The 15653-nt window shown below is 38.2% G+C and overlaps 1 protein-coding gene across 1 annotated transcript in view; it reads right to left on the minus strand.

The window, feature by feature from the left end:
* Positions 1 to 15653, minus strand: part of LOC148865512 (O-fucosyltransferase family protein) — a 44686-nt gene that overhangs the window by 8520 nt on the left and 20513 nt on the right. Inside the window, exons 3-5 of the mRNA XM_088981109.1 lie at positions 14134 to 14212; positions 13897 to 13967; positions 12916 to 13004 (exon numbers count right to left, since the gene is read on the minus strand). Coding sequence (XP_088837235.1) covers positions 12916 to 13004; positions 13897 to 13967; positions 14134 to 14212 — 239 coding nt within the window. The remainder of the gene's footprint in view (positions 1 to 12915; positions 13005 to 13896; positions 13968 to 14133; positions 14213 to 15653) is intronic.

The raw sequence follows: 15653 nt of genomic DNA on the forward strand, positions 1-15653 counted from the left end.
CATATACAGTAAGAAGTGTCAAGGAACTACTTCTCTTGATAAAAAGTGTATGGTCTAAGTAGGCCTGTGCATAGCCAAATTTCTCTAAAGCAAGTCTAAACCTATCAAACCAAGCTCTTGGAAATTGCTTTAAACCATACAATGCTTTCTTGAGTCTACAGACTTTCTTCCTGTAAGTCAGCATCGAGGAAGGCATTCTTGACGTCCATTTGGAACATAGGCCATGAAAAATTTGCAGCCAAGGACTGATCAGTTGTCAAACAGAGGCTGATCAATTGTCAAACAACTGAAGCAAAGTATTAGGAGTCAATAATTTACTGTCCTTACAGTTGATCCACCTACAACTGCAGGCATGGAAAAACTGTTATACAACCAGCTGCCCATCAATACGAAAGGCCACTTCGCGAGACTCAAACCTTGTAGGAGAAATCCCCAACTGGGGGGAAATGCTTACAAAGAAACATGAAAATAAAACTTGTATTTACAAAACAAAAAATAGGGACACAACCCCCTACATTCCAAAATTCATCAACAACAGCATCAAGACATCGATACAAATACCCCAAAAATCAAGAAGCAAGAGGAAATAACTCTCCACGAACTTCAAAAGTAAGGCTAATGCAAAACCAGAAAAAAATACACAAGAAAAAATGCCTCGTCCAACTAGTAGAACCTCTTCCCGTGACAACCAGTTTCAGAGAGCAAGGCATCCAATTTTTCATCCTCTATTAACCAATTGAATATGGGCTTCAATGGAGGATGTAGGCTAATAGTCTCTTCAAAAAGGTAGGAAGTAGACCCATCACCAAACCAGGCAAACCAGTAATGGCACATACATCTTCCAAGGTAATAGAAAACTCCTCTCAAGTAGTAACAAATGTATGGCTGTGGGAGGACCACCTGGAGGCCAACAACCTGATTAACTCCACATTCTTATTACAACCAAAGACAACTATTTCAATAATCTGCCATAGTCCAACAGACCTTAATCTACTAACAAAAATAGGATCAGTGAGCATAAGATTACACCAACTCGCCAATTGCTTGCAAGAGGAAAGAATCATAAGATCTCTGCATAAAATTTAGGAAATGCTGCTTTGCCAACTTCAAATCTAGAAAACTGATAATTGTATTAGGAGGAACAAAGTCATAAGGTAACTCATGGCCAGGTTCCACCACTACTTGATGGAGAATATATTTGTATAGAGGGTTCAACGTCTCTACATTTGCACAAGACCTTGCCCCATCCAATGTACTAATCACCATGACAACATCCAAAGAAGAGATGCCAGACCCCAAAATGTCATTAAAAAGAAGAAATTTAGGAGAGTGAACCATTTTCACAAAGAAATAGGGAATGAACCCCAAAAGTATGCACAAGCAAGAAAACAAAAAGCAATAGGAAAACCATAGTTTTCAAGGCACCAAGGCGAGGCTAGGCGACTGGGGGGCACCTAGGCGATGGATTTTTTATGTTAAAAACATAGATCCTAGGGTAGTTCCTTAGGTTTTAATAATTATTCAAGATTTTCATAAGAAAAGTATAAATTTCATATTAAAGTATAGAAAATCAACATATTCATGAGAAGAAAAGGAAGAAGGAAAATAAAATTCAAAAAATATAGGGGCTGAACCCTTATTTTCGTTATAGGAAAAGAAGAAAATAAAAAGTATTGGTAGTAGTAGTAGTAGTAGAAGAAGAAGAAGAAGAAGAAGAAGAAGAAGAAGTAGAAGAAGAATATATGGAAGAGGAAAATGTGCTGATTAGATAAAATTTTTAGTTCTTCCTTACTTATTGGTTCAGGTTTTTAAGTCTTTGAGGGTTCAATACATCTTTTAGTAATGTTTGTGTTGATTAAACCATAATAAATAAGAAAATAATAAAAAGAAATTGGTATATAAACACACAAAATGATTATTTTAGCTTAATAATGTCTATTTTATAATTATAATCTCAAAAAGTATATTATAGTAGGAAGTAGAAAACTGTTAGGTGATTAGGCGAGGCGAGCCTTAAAGGGCGCCTTGTCGCCTAGGCATCACCTTGACAACTATGAGGAAAACAAAGCCACAATATACAGTTAAGACTTAGAGAATTAATAAAGAAGACCCTCAACAAACATTGCAACCTATATAATTGTTACAAAGGCGAAAACATTGCACTACACATCAATTTGTGAAAAACTTTTTTTTTATCAATAACAAAAACTTTTATTAACAAAGGAGAAGGAAGAAAATACAATAGGAGGGGGGGGAGGGGGTAAAATCCCTTACCCCACCCTAAAAGTAAAACTTCATATTACAACACAGCCCAAAAGAAACTAGCTCTTCCCACCCCTTGTTTAGCTAAAAAGTTTACGAAAGAATTGGCACTCCTCTTTGACCACTGAAACTGAATTTGCATGTCTTGAGTAAGCTGGTAGAATTTCTTTTATTCATTCGAGAATTTCCACAAACTAACATCTTCCTTTTGCAGTCAGTTAATAGTCAATCTAGAGTCACCCTCCACCAGCAACTTCCTAATATTCAGCTGTTTGGCTCTTTTTATTCCTTCTAATACTGCTGAAATTTCATCTCTCAGAGAACCCCCCAACCTATTAGGTCCTGAAAACATGGCCAAAACTCGACCTTCTTCGTCCCTAAACACTCCACCTATACCTAAAGGGCCTGGGTTTCCTTCGCTGCTGCCATCAAGGTTCAATTTAGTGAACCCCAAAGTTGGAGGAGGCCAAGTTGGAACAGGGGAATTAATCAACCGAGTGGACCAGGAAACTTCTTTCCAATTTCTAATGATATCTCCTGTTAAGAATCCTTCAAATAGCTTCATAGACTTGACCCAGTGGATCACCCTAACATAAATCAAGTCAATGGATGACTTTTTTGTTCTTTTCTTTTTGATGGAAAGTACGTTGGTTCCTTTCCTCCCATACTCTCCAGCATACAGCTACTCTTACACATCTCCACAAGATTTTACCTCTCTTTTTAAACCCCTCACTGAAGTAGAAATAAACAAGCTTTGCACACTTGGAGGGGCGGGCCACCTGCAACCAAAGAGAGAGAAAAACCAACACCAGATTTTTGAAACAGAAGGACAGGAAACTAATAAGTGGTATCAGCTCTCACCATTTTTCTTATATAAGATGCACTAGTGCGGGAATAAACACCAACTTGGCCTTTTCTTTTGAAGTATATCACAAGTGTTACACTTTCCTAGGATAGCTTCCCAGCAAAAAGCACCTACTTTGGAGGGAATTGGTCTACCCCAAACTTCCGGAACCGGGAAAGGAAAATCAAGGGCCAATTGGGAATGGGTTAAGTCCTTGAAAAAAGAAGAGCAATAAAAGATACCCGAAGGAGTAGGAGACCAAATCCTACTGTCCAGTCTAGAGGGATCAACAACCAACTCCTCCAGAATCTTAAGTAAATTAGAAATGGAATCAAATTCAGAGTCTCTAAGAGCCCTTCGAAAGCCCATGTTCCAATCATGGGCAGAATTAGAAAAGATTAGGAAAGTAGCAAGAGGAACATTTTTAAACCTTGAGAGAGAGAACAAAGAGGGAAATTGCTCTTTCAAAGGTGTCACCCACCCAAATAAGTTCCCAAAATCTTACAAAATTACCAGAGCAAAGGTCGTACCTGATAAAAGGAAGGAAGGAAGAATAGCATGAATAGACTTCCAGGGAGAAGCTCATGTGGCCCTAGATGAAACACCCGTGTCCCAACCATCTACCTCTTGCCCATGTATACTTAGGATAATTTTAGCCCATAGGTTATCCCTTTCCTTTGTTAGTCTCCATAACCATTTCCCCAGCAGAGCTTCATTATTCTTCTGCAAGTTACCCAAGCCAAGACCGCCATCATCTTTAGCTCTAGTGACAAGAGCCCACCTAACTCTATGATCCCTTTTCTCCTCCCCAAGTTCCCATAGGAAATCTCTCATAAGTTTCTCCAGCACCCCACACACTCCCTCGGAAATTTTAAACACAAACAGAAAGTAGATAAGGAGGTTCACCAAAGTAGCTTTAATCAAGGTTATCCTACCACCCAAAGACAGGTAGTTTTTCTTCCATGAAGCAAGCCTACTTGTGAACTTCTCAATCACCGAATTCCAAAAGCCCCTTTTGCTAGGATTATCCCCTAAAGGAAGCCCCAAATACTTCATTGGCCACTAAGTAATCTCGTATCCCAATACTTGGGCCCTTTCTTCCACCTCTCCAGCACTCATATTAATGTCAATCACACAACTCTTATCAAGGTTGACTTTGAGGTTGGTCACTTTTTCTCTAACCCACCTAATCTCATCCCCTCCACAAAATGGAATTGTGTCATCCGCAAACTGTAAATCGGTGACCGGAACCCCGTCCCTCCCAACTCTCCAGCCACTTACCAAACCTCTAGAATATGCTCTCAACAATCCTCCCCAAAATTCAGCAATCAGGGTAAATAGAAAAGGGGAAAGGGGGTCCCCTTGCCTAATAGCCCTAGTAGCTAGAAAATGGTTTACCACCCTACCATTCACCAGAATGGAATAGTGGCAAGTCCTAATACACCCTTTTATCCACTTACACCACCTCTGCCCAAACCCAAAAGACCCTAGAACTTCCAACAACACAAACCAATCAACCAAGTCATAAGCCTTTTCTAGATCTAGTCTACACACCAGCCCTTTCTTCACATTTCTTTTTAGATCTTCCACACTCGTTTGCTATTAAGATTTGATCCACAATTTGTCTGTTCTTCACAAATGCGCCTTGGTTAGGGGGGATGATTATGGGGAAAACCTCTCTAATTCTACACGAGAGAACCTTAGCAATAATTTTGCAGAGGCTATTGACCAAACTGATGACTCTGAACTCCTTAGGGTGACAACTGACAAGCTCCCTTCTTTTTTGGAATTGAGGCAATAAAAGTAGAGTTCAGAACTGAGTTAATCACCCTTCTTTCAAAGAATTCTGAGAACACAATCTGGATGTCATCCTTAATTATCTCCCAGCAGTCTCCATAAAAAGCCATCGTGAAACCATTAGGTCCTGGGGCTTTAGCTCTATCCATAGAGAAAATGGCATCCCTTATTTCTTCCAATTCAAACTCCCTTTCCACCCATTCCATCAGCTCTTCAGGGAGCCTAGGCCAATCCAAGCCTTCAATCCTTAATCTCTCATTCAGAGGTCTCCTAAAAACAGATTTGAAATGATTCACAAAAGCCCCTGCAATCTTGTTTTGTTGGGTTAAAGTTATACCATCAACCACCAACTTAGAAATGGAGTTCTTCCTTCTACCATTAGCTATAGCATGGAAAAATTTTGTGTTCCTGTCTCCTTCCTTCACCCATTTGTGTCTGGATTTTTGCTTCCAACTGATCTCTTCTTCAAACAGAAGATCCTCCAAATTATTCCTCAACTCCCACCTCAACTCTTTATCCCTTTCCCCAAGGCAGCCTTGTTCTTCCTTTGCATCTAAATCCTCTATCTGGTTAATCAACTGCTGCTTCCTTTCTTCTAATCTCCCAAAGTGATGAGTATTCCACTCTTTGATTTTAACTTTAAGCTCTTTTAATTTCCAATGGAATTTCATATCTGCCCAATTAACCTTCGAGTTACTTTCGTTCCACCACTTCTTCACTTTCTCCTTAAAATCCGGATGAAGCAACTACATATTCTCAAATCTGAATGGGGAGGGTCCTCTATTTCCAAAATTAGACTTGCAAAGTAAGATTGGCCAATGATCAGAAGTAACTCTCGATAAAGCCCTTGACACCATGTCACACCAATGCTACTCCCAATCTATAGTAAAAAGGAATCTGTCTAATTTGGAGCAAATTGGATCAGCTTGGAGATTTGACCATGTGAATCTATTATGTAGGAGGTCAAGCTCCTTGACTTCAAAAACATTAGTAAACTCATTAAACTTCCTCATACTGGTTGTACTCCTTTGCCGCATCTTATTGCACTCTTCATTGAATCTAATCACATTGATATCCCCTCCTAGACACCAAGGCCCATCCCACAAACCTCTAATGTCTTCCAGTTCTTCTCACAATTTATTCCTTTGTCTATAACCAGTGGGGCCATAAACATTAGTTAAGACCCATTCAAATCCATTTCCCACTTGCTTGAATTTGACAGACACTGAGAACCTTCCAATTAATTCTTCAACTCCCTCTACAACTTCATTCTTCCACATCGTGACTAAACCTCCAGATAAGCCCCACGAAGGGTTCATAACCTAGCTAAGGCCATTTGCTCTCCACACACTTCTAGCCCATCTCTTATCAAAAGTCATAAAAGCTTAGATTCCTGAATTAAGAAGATATTTGGGTTTTCTTTCCTTAGGACCTCCTTTATTAGTGCTCTCTTCCTTACTTTCCCCAAGCCTCTCACATTCCAGCTCACAATCTTCATCACTCCAATAATAATCCACCCCCAGCCCTAAACTTTTCTCCTACACTTCTCCTTCCTTTCCCCTACCCTTCCACTCACTAAATTCTTTATCCCCTTCCACATCCTTTTTCAGCCTAACATGCATCAATCATACACATGGCACTTATCAAAAGCATCTCATAAATAAGAAACTTCCTAAGTTACTAATGTTACATCTCCCATTTAAGCGAGAGTTATGATTTCAAATTGCCTCACCAAAACCAGCACTAAAATGCAAGCCTCTTCCCAAACTGCCTTTGCCTAGGGAACTACCCTAGGATATGAGATTTTTACTTAAAAAAACCCATCGCCTACGCGACTAGGTGCAAGGCGCCCCCTTGTCGCCTAGCCTTGCCTTGGCGCCTTGAAAACTATGGCTCCCTGAAAACTATGGCTCCCATTAACAACCTCACAAAAACAAGTATGAAGGGGCTAATATTTCAAATAAATCTCCTTAGAACTTTGAGGGCTGATCTTTCTACAAATTCTTCAGACATTTTGGGGGTTGATCATTCTAAAAATTCTTCAATCTCCTTTGAATTTTGGGGTTCTAAAAACTTCTTTAGACATTTTTAGGCTAATATTTCAAATAAATCTCCTCAGAATTTTGAGGGCTGATCTTTCCAAAAGTTCTTCAAACATTTTGGGCTAACCTCTCAAATAAAGCTTAGAACTTCGGGGGGTGATTATTAAAAAAATCTTTAGAAATTTGGAAGCTAATCTTTCAAATACATCTGCTTAGACGTTTGGGGGCTAATCTTTATAAAAATTCTTCAAAACTTTTGGGGGCTAATCTTTCATATAAATCTCCTCAAAATTTTAGGGCTGATTTTTTAAAAAATTCTTCAAACATTTGGGGGCTAATCTTTCAAATAAATCTCCTCAAAATTTCAAGGGCTGATCTTAATTTTGGGGGCTAATCTTTCAAACAAATTATCATCCAAAACCAAGTTGTTTTCGAATTCTGGGGACCAATCTTTTGGAAAATTCTTCAATAAGCACATTAATTTTGGAAGTTTCAATCCTCCAAATTTCGTCCCAAAAAATGGGGGCTAATGACAAGTAATAAAGGTCAAATTGCTCAACCCAATTTTCTGCTTAACAAACAAACTCTCTCTATTGTCAAGCAAAGGGTTAATGCAAGATGGTGAATATGTATTTAGGGGTAAAGAAGTAAAGCCTCACTTATATGCGTGACAAAACCCAGAGAAAATAACAAAACAAAGGCCTCATGGCATAACAACATAACACGGAAGAAAAACCAAGTTGTTTAAGCCTCGTAAGTCATGAGCAAGTTCATGATGTTACCTTGCGAGCCAAATATGTGTGTATGTCTCATGAAGGGTTCAAAGCCAAATATGCATTATGTCTTGTGAGACAAGTTAAATACTAATGAACCGGTGCCTGAGTGCGGCAGGGGTCATGCTAAAGGTGTTAGACGAGTGATCAATACCATAGGAAAACCACAACTGGCTGTACCTAGGTGTTGTACTGACAAGCATCACCTCCTAAGGAGACCCAAGATGTTCTAACAACCTTGTGGCGCTAAGAGACACATGCCCTGAGGGGTGAAATTGACAAGATCTGTCTCCAGGCATTATTCGGGTTAAGGAATATTCAGGAATTCTTGTTTCATGCACGCAATCTTGCTCCCTTATTCTATAAATAGGGAGGCCGTCCTCTGCAAAGGGGATCTGATGTTCATACCACTCTAAGCTAAGTTTTGTGGTTATATCTTCCTCTCTCCATCCTTATCCCTGTTAGCTTACAAGCATAATAATCAAAACTAGAAAGGTTTGTGGACCAAAAAAGTATACCAAAGTTTGAGTAGACACTTTTTTTAGTTGACTTAGAGGAAATATCAAATTTTCTTCTTGTTGTTGTATTACAACTACTACTAGAACTTTATTAAGCAGTAGAAAAAGGAATAGCATCAAGCATGACCCAATCAGTGGGACAATCCATTCTTTGTGGAATATTGGAATGTTCAACCCCAACCATCTCCTCTGTCATTGTTTTCAACTGTAGAGAGACTGGGTCGAATGGGCCATAGTATCTTTTCTTGTAGTATGTTATTTATTTATTTGTTAGCTAATGGGCCTATCTTTATGGGCCTGTTATTTCTTTTTTGTTAGTTCTCTTCATGTTACTGCCTAGCTGGCCGCCCACTTAAGGGCATACTTGTAATTAACCTAAGATTGAAGTTCAGTAAAAGGATTAGAGAAGGAAGGGAAAAGATATTCGAACTCTTCTTCTTCTTCCTCTTCTTTTCTCCATCTTCTTCCTCTGTGCTGCTGTTCTCTATTTCTCTTCTTCTTTTTTCTCTAAATTTTACCAAGTTTATATCAGTTTTAGAGGACAGATTTACATCTTGGTATCAGAGCAGGTTTCTTCTTCCTTCTTTTTCTTTTTTCTCTTTTCCCATACACCCTTTGATTAAGAGAGTGTATGGAGAGATAGGTTCTCTATAGTTCAGAGGACTTTTTACCTAGTTGGTTGAGGGTTTGGAGAGTTGAATTCTAGCCAGAAACTGCCAAGAAGTGATGTTGTACTGTTTCTACCCAAAACCCTAGTCAATTAGAGATGTTCGAAGTTATAGGTAAAAGTGAAGCTTTGGCTGTGGCGCCCTGTGCTTGGGAGGTGCCTTTTGACTTCTAAAAGAGGGTGGTTCAGTTTTGGAAGAGATTGGGAAGCTCTGGTAGGAGGGGCAGCATCTTCTCTCTTTCTCCCCAACAGTCGGGTGCAATGAAACCCTAGTTTTTCAAGCATCTAGGTATTGGTTTGACTTCAAGTAAGTTTATAAAGATCAAATTTCTGGTTTTTTTATTTTCGTTTGATTAATGGAGCAATACGGAAGTTCAAGCAGGTGCCAGTTTCTAGGCTTGACTCGATAGATTCTATTTTGACTGGTGTGACCACAATTAAGCTAAATGAAACAAATTATCTTGCTTGGGCACAGTCTATAAGGATTTATGTCTGTAGTAGGTGAAGCCCGAAGAGACAGACCCTGAATTTGAGAAATGGATGTAGGAGAACTATACATTCATAGGATGGTTGGTCAACTCTATGCAGCCCCATATAAGTCAGCACTATCTCTACATGTCTTTGGCCAAGGAGATCTAGGACAATGTCATTGAAACCTATTCATAGAAGTTAAATGTGGCAAGAGCCTACAAGTTGAAAAGTGATGTGAAGAACTTGAGACAAGGGGAGAAGAGTGGCAATCTACTATTCTATGCTGAAATCTCTATGGTAGGAAATTGATGTTATGGAAACAGTTGTATGGGAGAGTACGAAGGATGTAGAAACTTTTAGGAAATTAGTGGAACAAAACAGGGTCTTTGAGTTTCTTACAGGACTCAACCTTGAGTTTGACATCATTAGGCAGAATATTCTGGCCAAGGATGAGGTAACTCTTGACCAAGCATATGCTATGGTAAACAGTGAAGAGAGTAGGCGGCAGGTTTAGTTACAGAGTCCACCTATGGAACACTTTGCACATGCTGGAATAAAGTCGAAGGGTCCAACTGAGAAGAAAGAGCATGTATGTGAATATTGCAAAAAACCAAGGCATACTAAGGACACTTGTTGGAAGCTTCATCCTGATCACCTACCTGACCGGTTTGAGAATAAGAACAATTTTAAGAAGACCATTTAGACAGGAAAGCCCAAGATAGCTAATGTTGCCACAGTACCCGAAGGAGGAAGTAAGGAGAGTGAAGAGAAGTCAACCATGGAACAATTGGCAGCAATGAAGGCAGACTTTGAAAAGTATGGAAGATTGTTAAATCACTTGGAAGCTACTGTCTCTACATCTCACTCTTCAAGCAACACATCATCATCAACAACATTTGCTCACTCAAGTATTCGTGCTTCTGCAAACCATGCTTCAGTTTCAGGTAATCATAAAATCCCTTGGATCATTGATTTCTGTGCATCAGACCATATGACCAGCTTGTCTAATCTTTTTTGTCCATACCTTGTTCTTGAAAAGAAGTGGCTCTCTGGTGACCTTTCTAATAGTTTATGTTGATGATATTGTGGTCATAGGTGATGACACCCAGGAGGTCAGTAAACTCAAAAGGTTTCTTAACTCTGAATTTGAAATCAATGATTTAGGAGATCTCTGATATTTTTTGGGCATTGAAGTTGCTAGATCTAAGGATGGTATCTTCATTTCTCAACGCAAGTATGTCCTTGACCTCCTTGCTGAGACTGGTAAACTTGGTGCTAAACCAGCCTCCACTCCTACCAATCCCAATCATAAGCTTTCTACCACAGATGGTGAACTTTTTATCTGATGGGGAAGTGTTTTAGAGACTGCTTGAGAAGTTGTTATATATCTGCATGACTCAACCGGACATTTCCTATGCAGTGAGTGTTATTAGTCAATTTATGCATTCTCCCAGAGATACTCATTTAGATGCTACAAAAAGAGTTTTGTGTTACTTGAAAGGTACTCCAGGGAAAGGCATTCTATTTGCCAAACATGGACACATGAAACTGGAAGCATACAATAATGCTGATTAGGCAAGATGTATTGATGATAGGAGATCCACCTTGAATTATTGTGCTTTGGTGGAAAGGAACATTGTTCCATGGAGTAAGAAACAATATGTAGTTGCTAGATCCTCTACTGAAGCAGAATACGGGGCAATGGAACATGGTGTGTCAAAATTACTATGGCTACAATCACTTTTAGAAGAATTGGGGGTTAACTATGAGAAGCCAATGATGCTCTACTGTGACAACCAAGCAACTATCAATATTGCACATAATCTTGTTCAACATGACAGAACTAACTATGAGAAGCCAATGATGCTCTACTGTGACAACCAAGCAACTATCAATATTGCACATAATCTTGTTCAACATGACAGAACTAAGCACATTGAGGTTGATAGACATTTTATATGGGAAATAGTTTCCTCAAGAGAAGTTTGTTTGCCATTCATCACCTCAGAAGAACAGTTGGCTGATATTTTGACCAAGGGAGTTTCAAGAGGGAAGCTGATACACTATATAAGCAAGCTGGGCATGATTGACATCTATGCTCAGCTTGAGGGGGAGTGTAGAGAGACTGGGCCGAATGGGCCCTAGTATCTTTTCTTGTAGTATGTTATTTATTTATTTGTTAGCTAATGGGCCTATCTTTATGGGCCTGTTATTTCTTTTTTGTTAGTTCTCTTCATGTTATTGCCTAGCTGGCCGCCCACTTAAGGGCATACTTGTAATTAACCTAAGATTGAAGTTTAGTAAAAGGATTAGAGAAGGGAGGGAAGAAACATTCGAACTCTTCTTCTTCTTCCTCTTCTTTTCTCCATCTTCTTCCTTTGTGCTGCTGTTCTTTATTTCTCTTCTTCTTTTCTCTCTAAATTTTACCAAGTTTATATCAGTTTTAGAGGACTGGTTTACATCTCAAACCAATGTTAATCACATAGAAAATTTGGGATCGTGTTCCCTCTAAAGTAATTTGGTTGCTATAGAATGAGAAGAACAGAAGAGGATACAATGGAAAGAAACTCTCTGCTGGGAAGACGGTCTCCAATTGGTTGTTCCTTGTTTCTGGAGCCAAGGTCTTGATGGTGAATGCAACCAACTTCAAAAAATAACTATGGATGAAATCCAATACCATCATAGAGGGTCCATAACTTCATATGACAACAGTCTTCCTAAGTAGACTCCAAAACATTCATATAAGCTACATGTTGATGGGACTACAAAGGGTCTTCCAGTACCTATATGATAGTAAGAAGATGGAAACTCAACATGCTTCTACTTCTGATTTGTCCAGTTCTTCAAAGCTGGAGATTTGAAAATGACTCCATTATATTGATCAACATGCTGTCAGGAAGAACCCAAATTTCATGATAATTTGGTGGTACAGGTAGGAACTTCAAGGTTTGGCAGTTGACATAATAGATCAATTGCTTATTCATACCATAGGAGAGTGCAATTTTGAAGCCAGCACCTTGGTTAATTCAAGATGTGATGCTCATAAAACAACTCAAAATCAACCCATCTGCCCCCTCCCCCCCCCCCCCCCCAAAAAAAAGTAATAATAATAATAAAAAAATAAAGTAACAATATGGACACAGATAGAGAAAGGCAGGTTGAGCATATATAATACACAGAGATACACATGGTGATCAACAGAAAGCAGACCATCAATATTATCATCATTCACCAAGATTGCTCTAAAATTTATCATATTATATCTGCCAGTATGCTTTCTCTCCATGTCTATCATAAGCCTCTTGATCTACCTTCTCTGAAGGCCTTTAAGATATTTTTTTTTTCATATACTATAATCAAAAGCGAACACAATTAACACATTGATAGTCCATAACTAGAATGATTAATAATGCAATAATGAATAGAGGATAACTGTTTATACAAATAAGACTGTTATGTTATGAAGGAGTAGTGCAGTGGTAGTTTGGTAATTGAAAAACCTTCAAATGGAAACAGGTAAGCACAGGTTGCAAATAGATACCTATTATCATGCCAGAAGTAGTTCGCATCCAACTCAGGGAGCACTAGTGTAGCATTCATGATTCGTGCAGCAAGAACCGCATTGCAGATCTAGAATAACAAATGAAAAATATGATTTTACAACTGACCATGATCTAAAACGTCCATGTTTTTCCTAATATTCCCACAGAATATATTAATTTCCCTGGGTCCCAACATGAAATATTACAGGAACCAACGTATTCCCCAATGGAAACTGCCTGTGCTATGTGGAGTACAAGAGGTATTATATCATAAGTTGGGACCCAGGGAATAAGAAATGAATTTACAGGAACCATTGAGATCTAGAATAACAAATAATATCACCTGGGCTATATTATTGATCAAATATATATATATATATATATATATATATATATATATATATATATATATATATCACCTGGATCTGCACACTAAAAATTGATGCACTTGGGTTCGTCCAGCTCGGGCTGATCAATTAGCTAACACTAAAATTTGATATATATATATATATATATATATATTGGTATACCAAAAAAAGTATGCATATATGCATTTACATACAAATATGTGTCTATATATGAATAAATGTATGTATATAGTCAGGCCAGGCTTAGGTTGGGATAAGGTCAGGCCCAGTCAAGCTACCTAAGGGCTAGGCCTGGGCCTAGCTCGAAAAATATAAAAGCCCAAAATTTTGGGCTCAGGCCCAGCCAAGGACCAAACTTCCAAGCCCAGTCTGTAAAATTGCAGGTTGGGTCAGTCCAGGCTCAAGTTGGGCCCACCCAAGTTGCACCCCTATCTCTTTAGATGACTTCATCCAGTTCTCAATAATCATAAGGATATTATCAAGTTATACAAATTCAACATTCAACCAAGTTATTTGAACAGCTTAAACAAAAAGCATTTTAGTATGAAAACAATCATATGTATGTATAAGTAGGAAAAAAAGTGAAAATGCTTGTAACAAGTTAGCACAAACCGCACTGCGTTGTTGATTTAGACCACCATTGCAACGAACCCGCAAATAACCATTGGTCTCAGTTGGGGGAGCTGCCATAAAAGGATGATGTACAGAATTCAAAATTGATAGGAAACAAATGCACATGCTAATATGTAAGGACAGGTTAAACATGCTTGATGTTTGAAAAGAAAAGGTGTATCTACTATATGAGATCCATAAGGAGCAGATTTGCTGCGACTAAGGAAAATTACATACGAGGCCAATCAGATCGTGGAGCAGATGATGGTCTCCAACCACCTGAAGCAGCAGACTGCCAAAGGTCACCCAAACTGATCTGTTTAATTTGCAAATAAAATAAGGAAATCAATTAATGGAAATAGTTAAAAAAAAAAGTAAGCTAGTACAGATAAATAAAAACTGAAAGAAATAAAGTAGTGTGCCATTTTCATCAGTTTAAAGCATCAGCCTAAATAACATTTTGTAGGAAAGATGGCATTCAATGTATACGATAACTGTTACTTATGTCAAATAAGCAATGAGAAGAAGAAAAATGTAACATAGAAGTGTCCCTCAATTATTCATGGAGTGTTGCATTCCAACATATGTACAACATGGACATTTGATCCATTTGGGAGAGCCCATGCAATACTAGCCATAACTATTGATCAATGATTCTTCTAAATTTTCATATGGTTCATGAGTTTAGCCCCATGATCACCTTTGTTTTTAAATATAAGAACCATGTGCTCTATTTCTCATTCATCTAGCATTTCCTATGTTTTCATTATCTTATTAGATGGTTTAGTTAACCATAATAGGCCTAATCTCTCATGCATTTTCAGATTTAATAAATATAAAAATTTCACTAAATAAAAATATACATTAAACATAAAATTTTATTAGAGTAAAGAAGATATGAAATAGGATGTGATGTTGAAAGAACAACACTAAAAGAAAGCAAGGACAAAGGCCACATGCCTAGACATGATTATAATAATAAAATTTTATACAACATCATATTTAATGAGAACCAGGATGCTCCTAAAAGCTCTGCCAAAAGAATTCCTGTCTACATCCTCAAGTAGATTAAGATGGTGGGCATGTCACATGTGCAAAGATGACCATCTATGGAACCAGTGAGAAGAACTAGGGGCAGATAAAAGAGCATGGATTGAAAGAATGAAAATGGCATTTAACAGAATGGAATGGCAGAGCAGGATTCATGTAGACAACCCCATTGTTCAGAAAATGTTTACATGATGATGATGATCTTCAAGTTTGGAAAAACCAAAATCTATTCAAGAATAAAGAAACCAATGTCTACACATGGTCCTAAGGAGAAAAGAATACTTCTGACTGTCTTCAAATATTCTTCCATTCCTTTCTCTCCAAAAGTTCAAACAATATCATAATCATACTCCAAAATATCTTTGCCTTCACACCACCAAAAAGAGAGGAATATAAACCAAAAGGGAAAAAAAATCTCTTGCAGATAGGAACAGTTGAAGTTCCTCCTAAAGAGGAAAAAGAAATACTAGAATATATATAAATATACAAAAAATCCTAGTTGGCTCAGGTAGGGAGCTTTCCCTACACAAACCAACCTATTTCTGCCACATGGAAGGAATGGGATCTTAGGGCTGATCCAAATTGTCAAGCAGAAAGGGGACCTACTATATTTCCTACATGTTCAATCCCGCAGTCCACATCATCCATATGTATTGGTGGTTTTCACTTTTTTTTAACATTGGACGGCTGATAGCTATGGTTGAAAA

Source organism: Nelumbo lutea, chromosome 3 (genome assembly GCF_056320005.1).
Source record: "Nelumbo lutea isolate HS-2025 chromosome 3, American lotus-T2T, whole genome shotgun sequence".
In the NCBI taxonomy this organism is placed as follows: Eukaryota; Viridiplantae; Streptophyta; class Magnoliopsida; order Proteales; family Nelumbonaceae; genus Nelumbo; species Nelumbo lutea.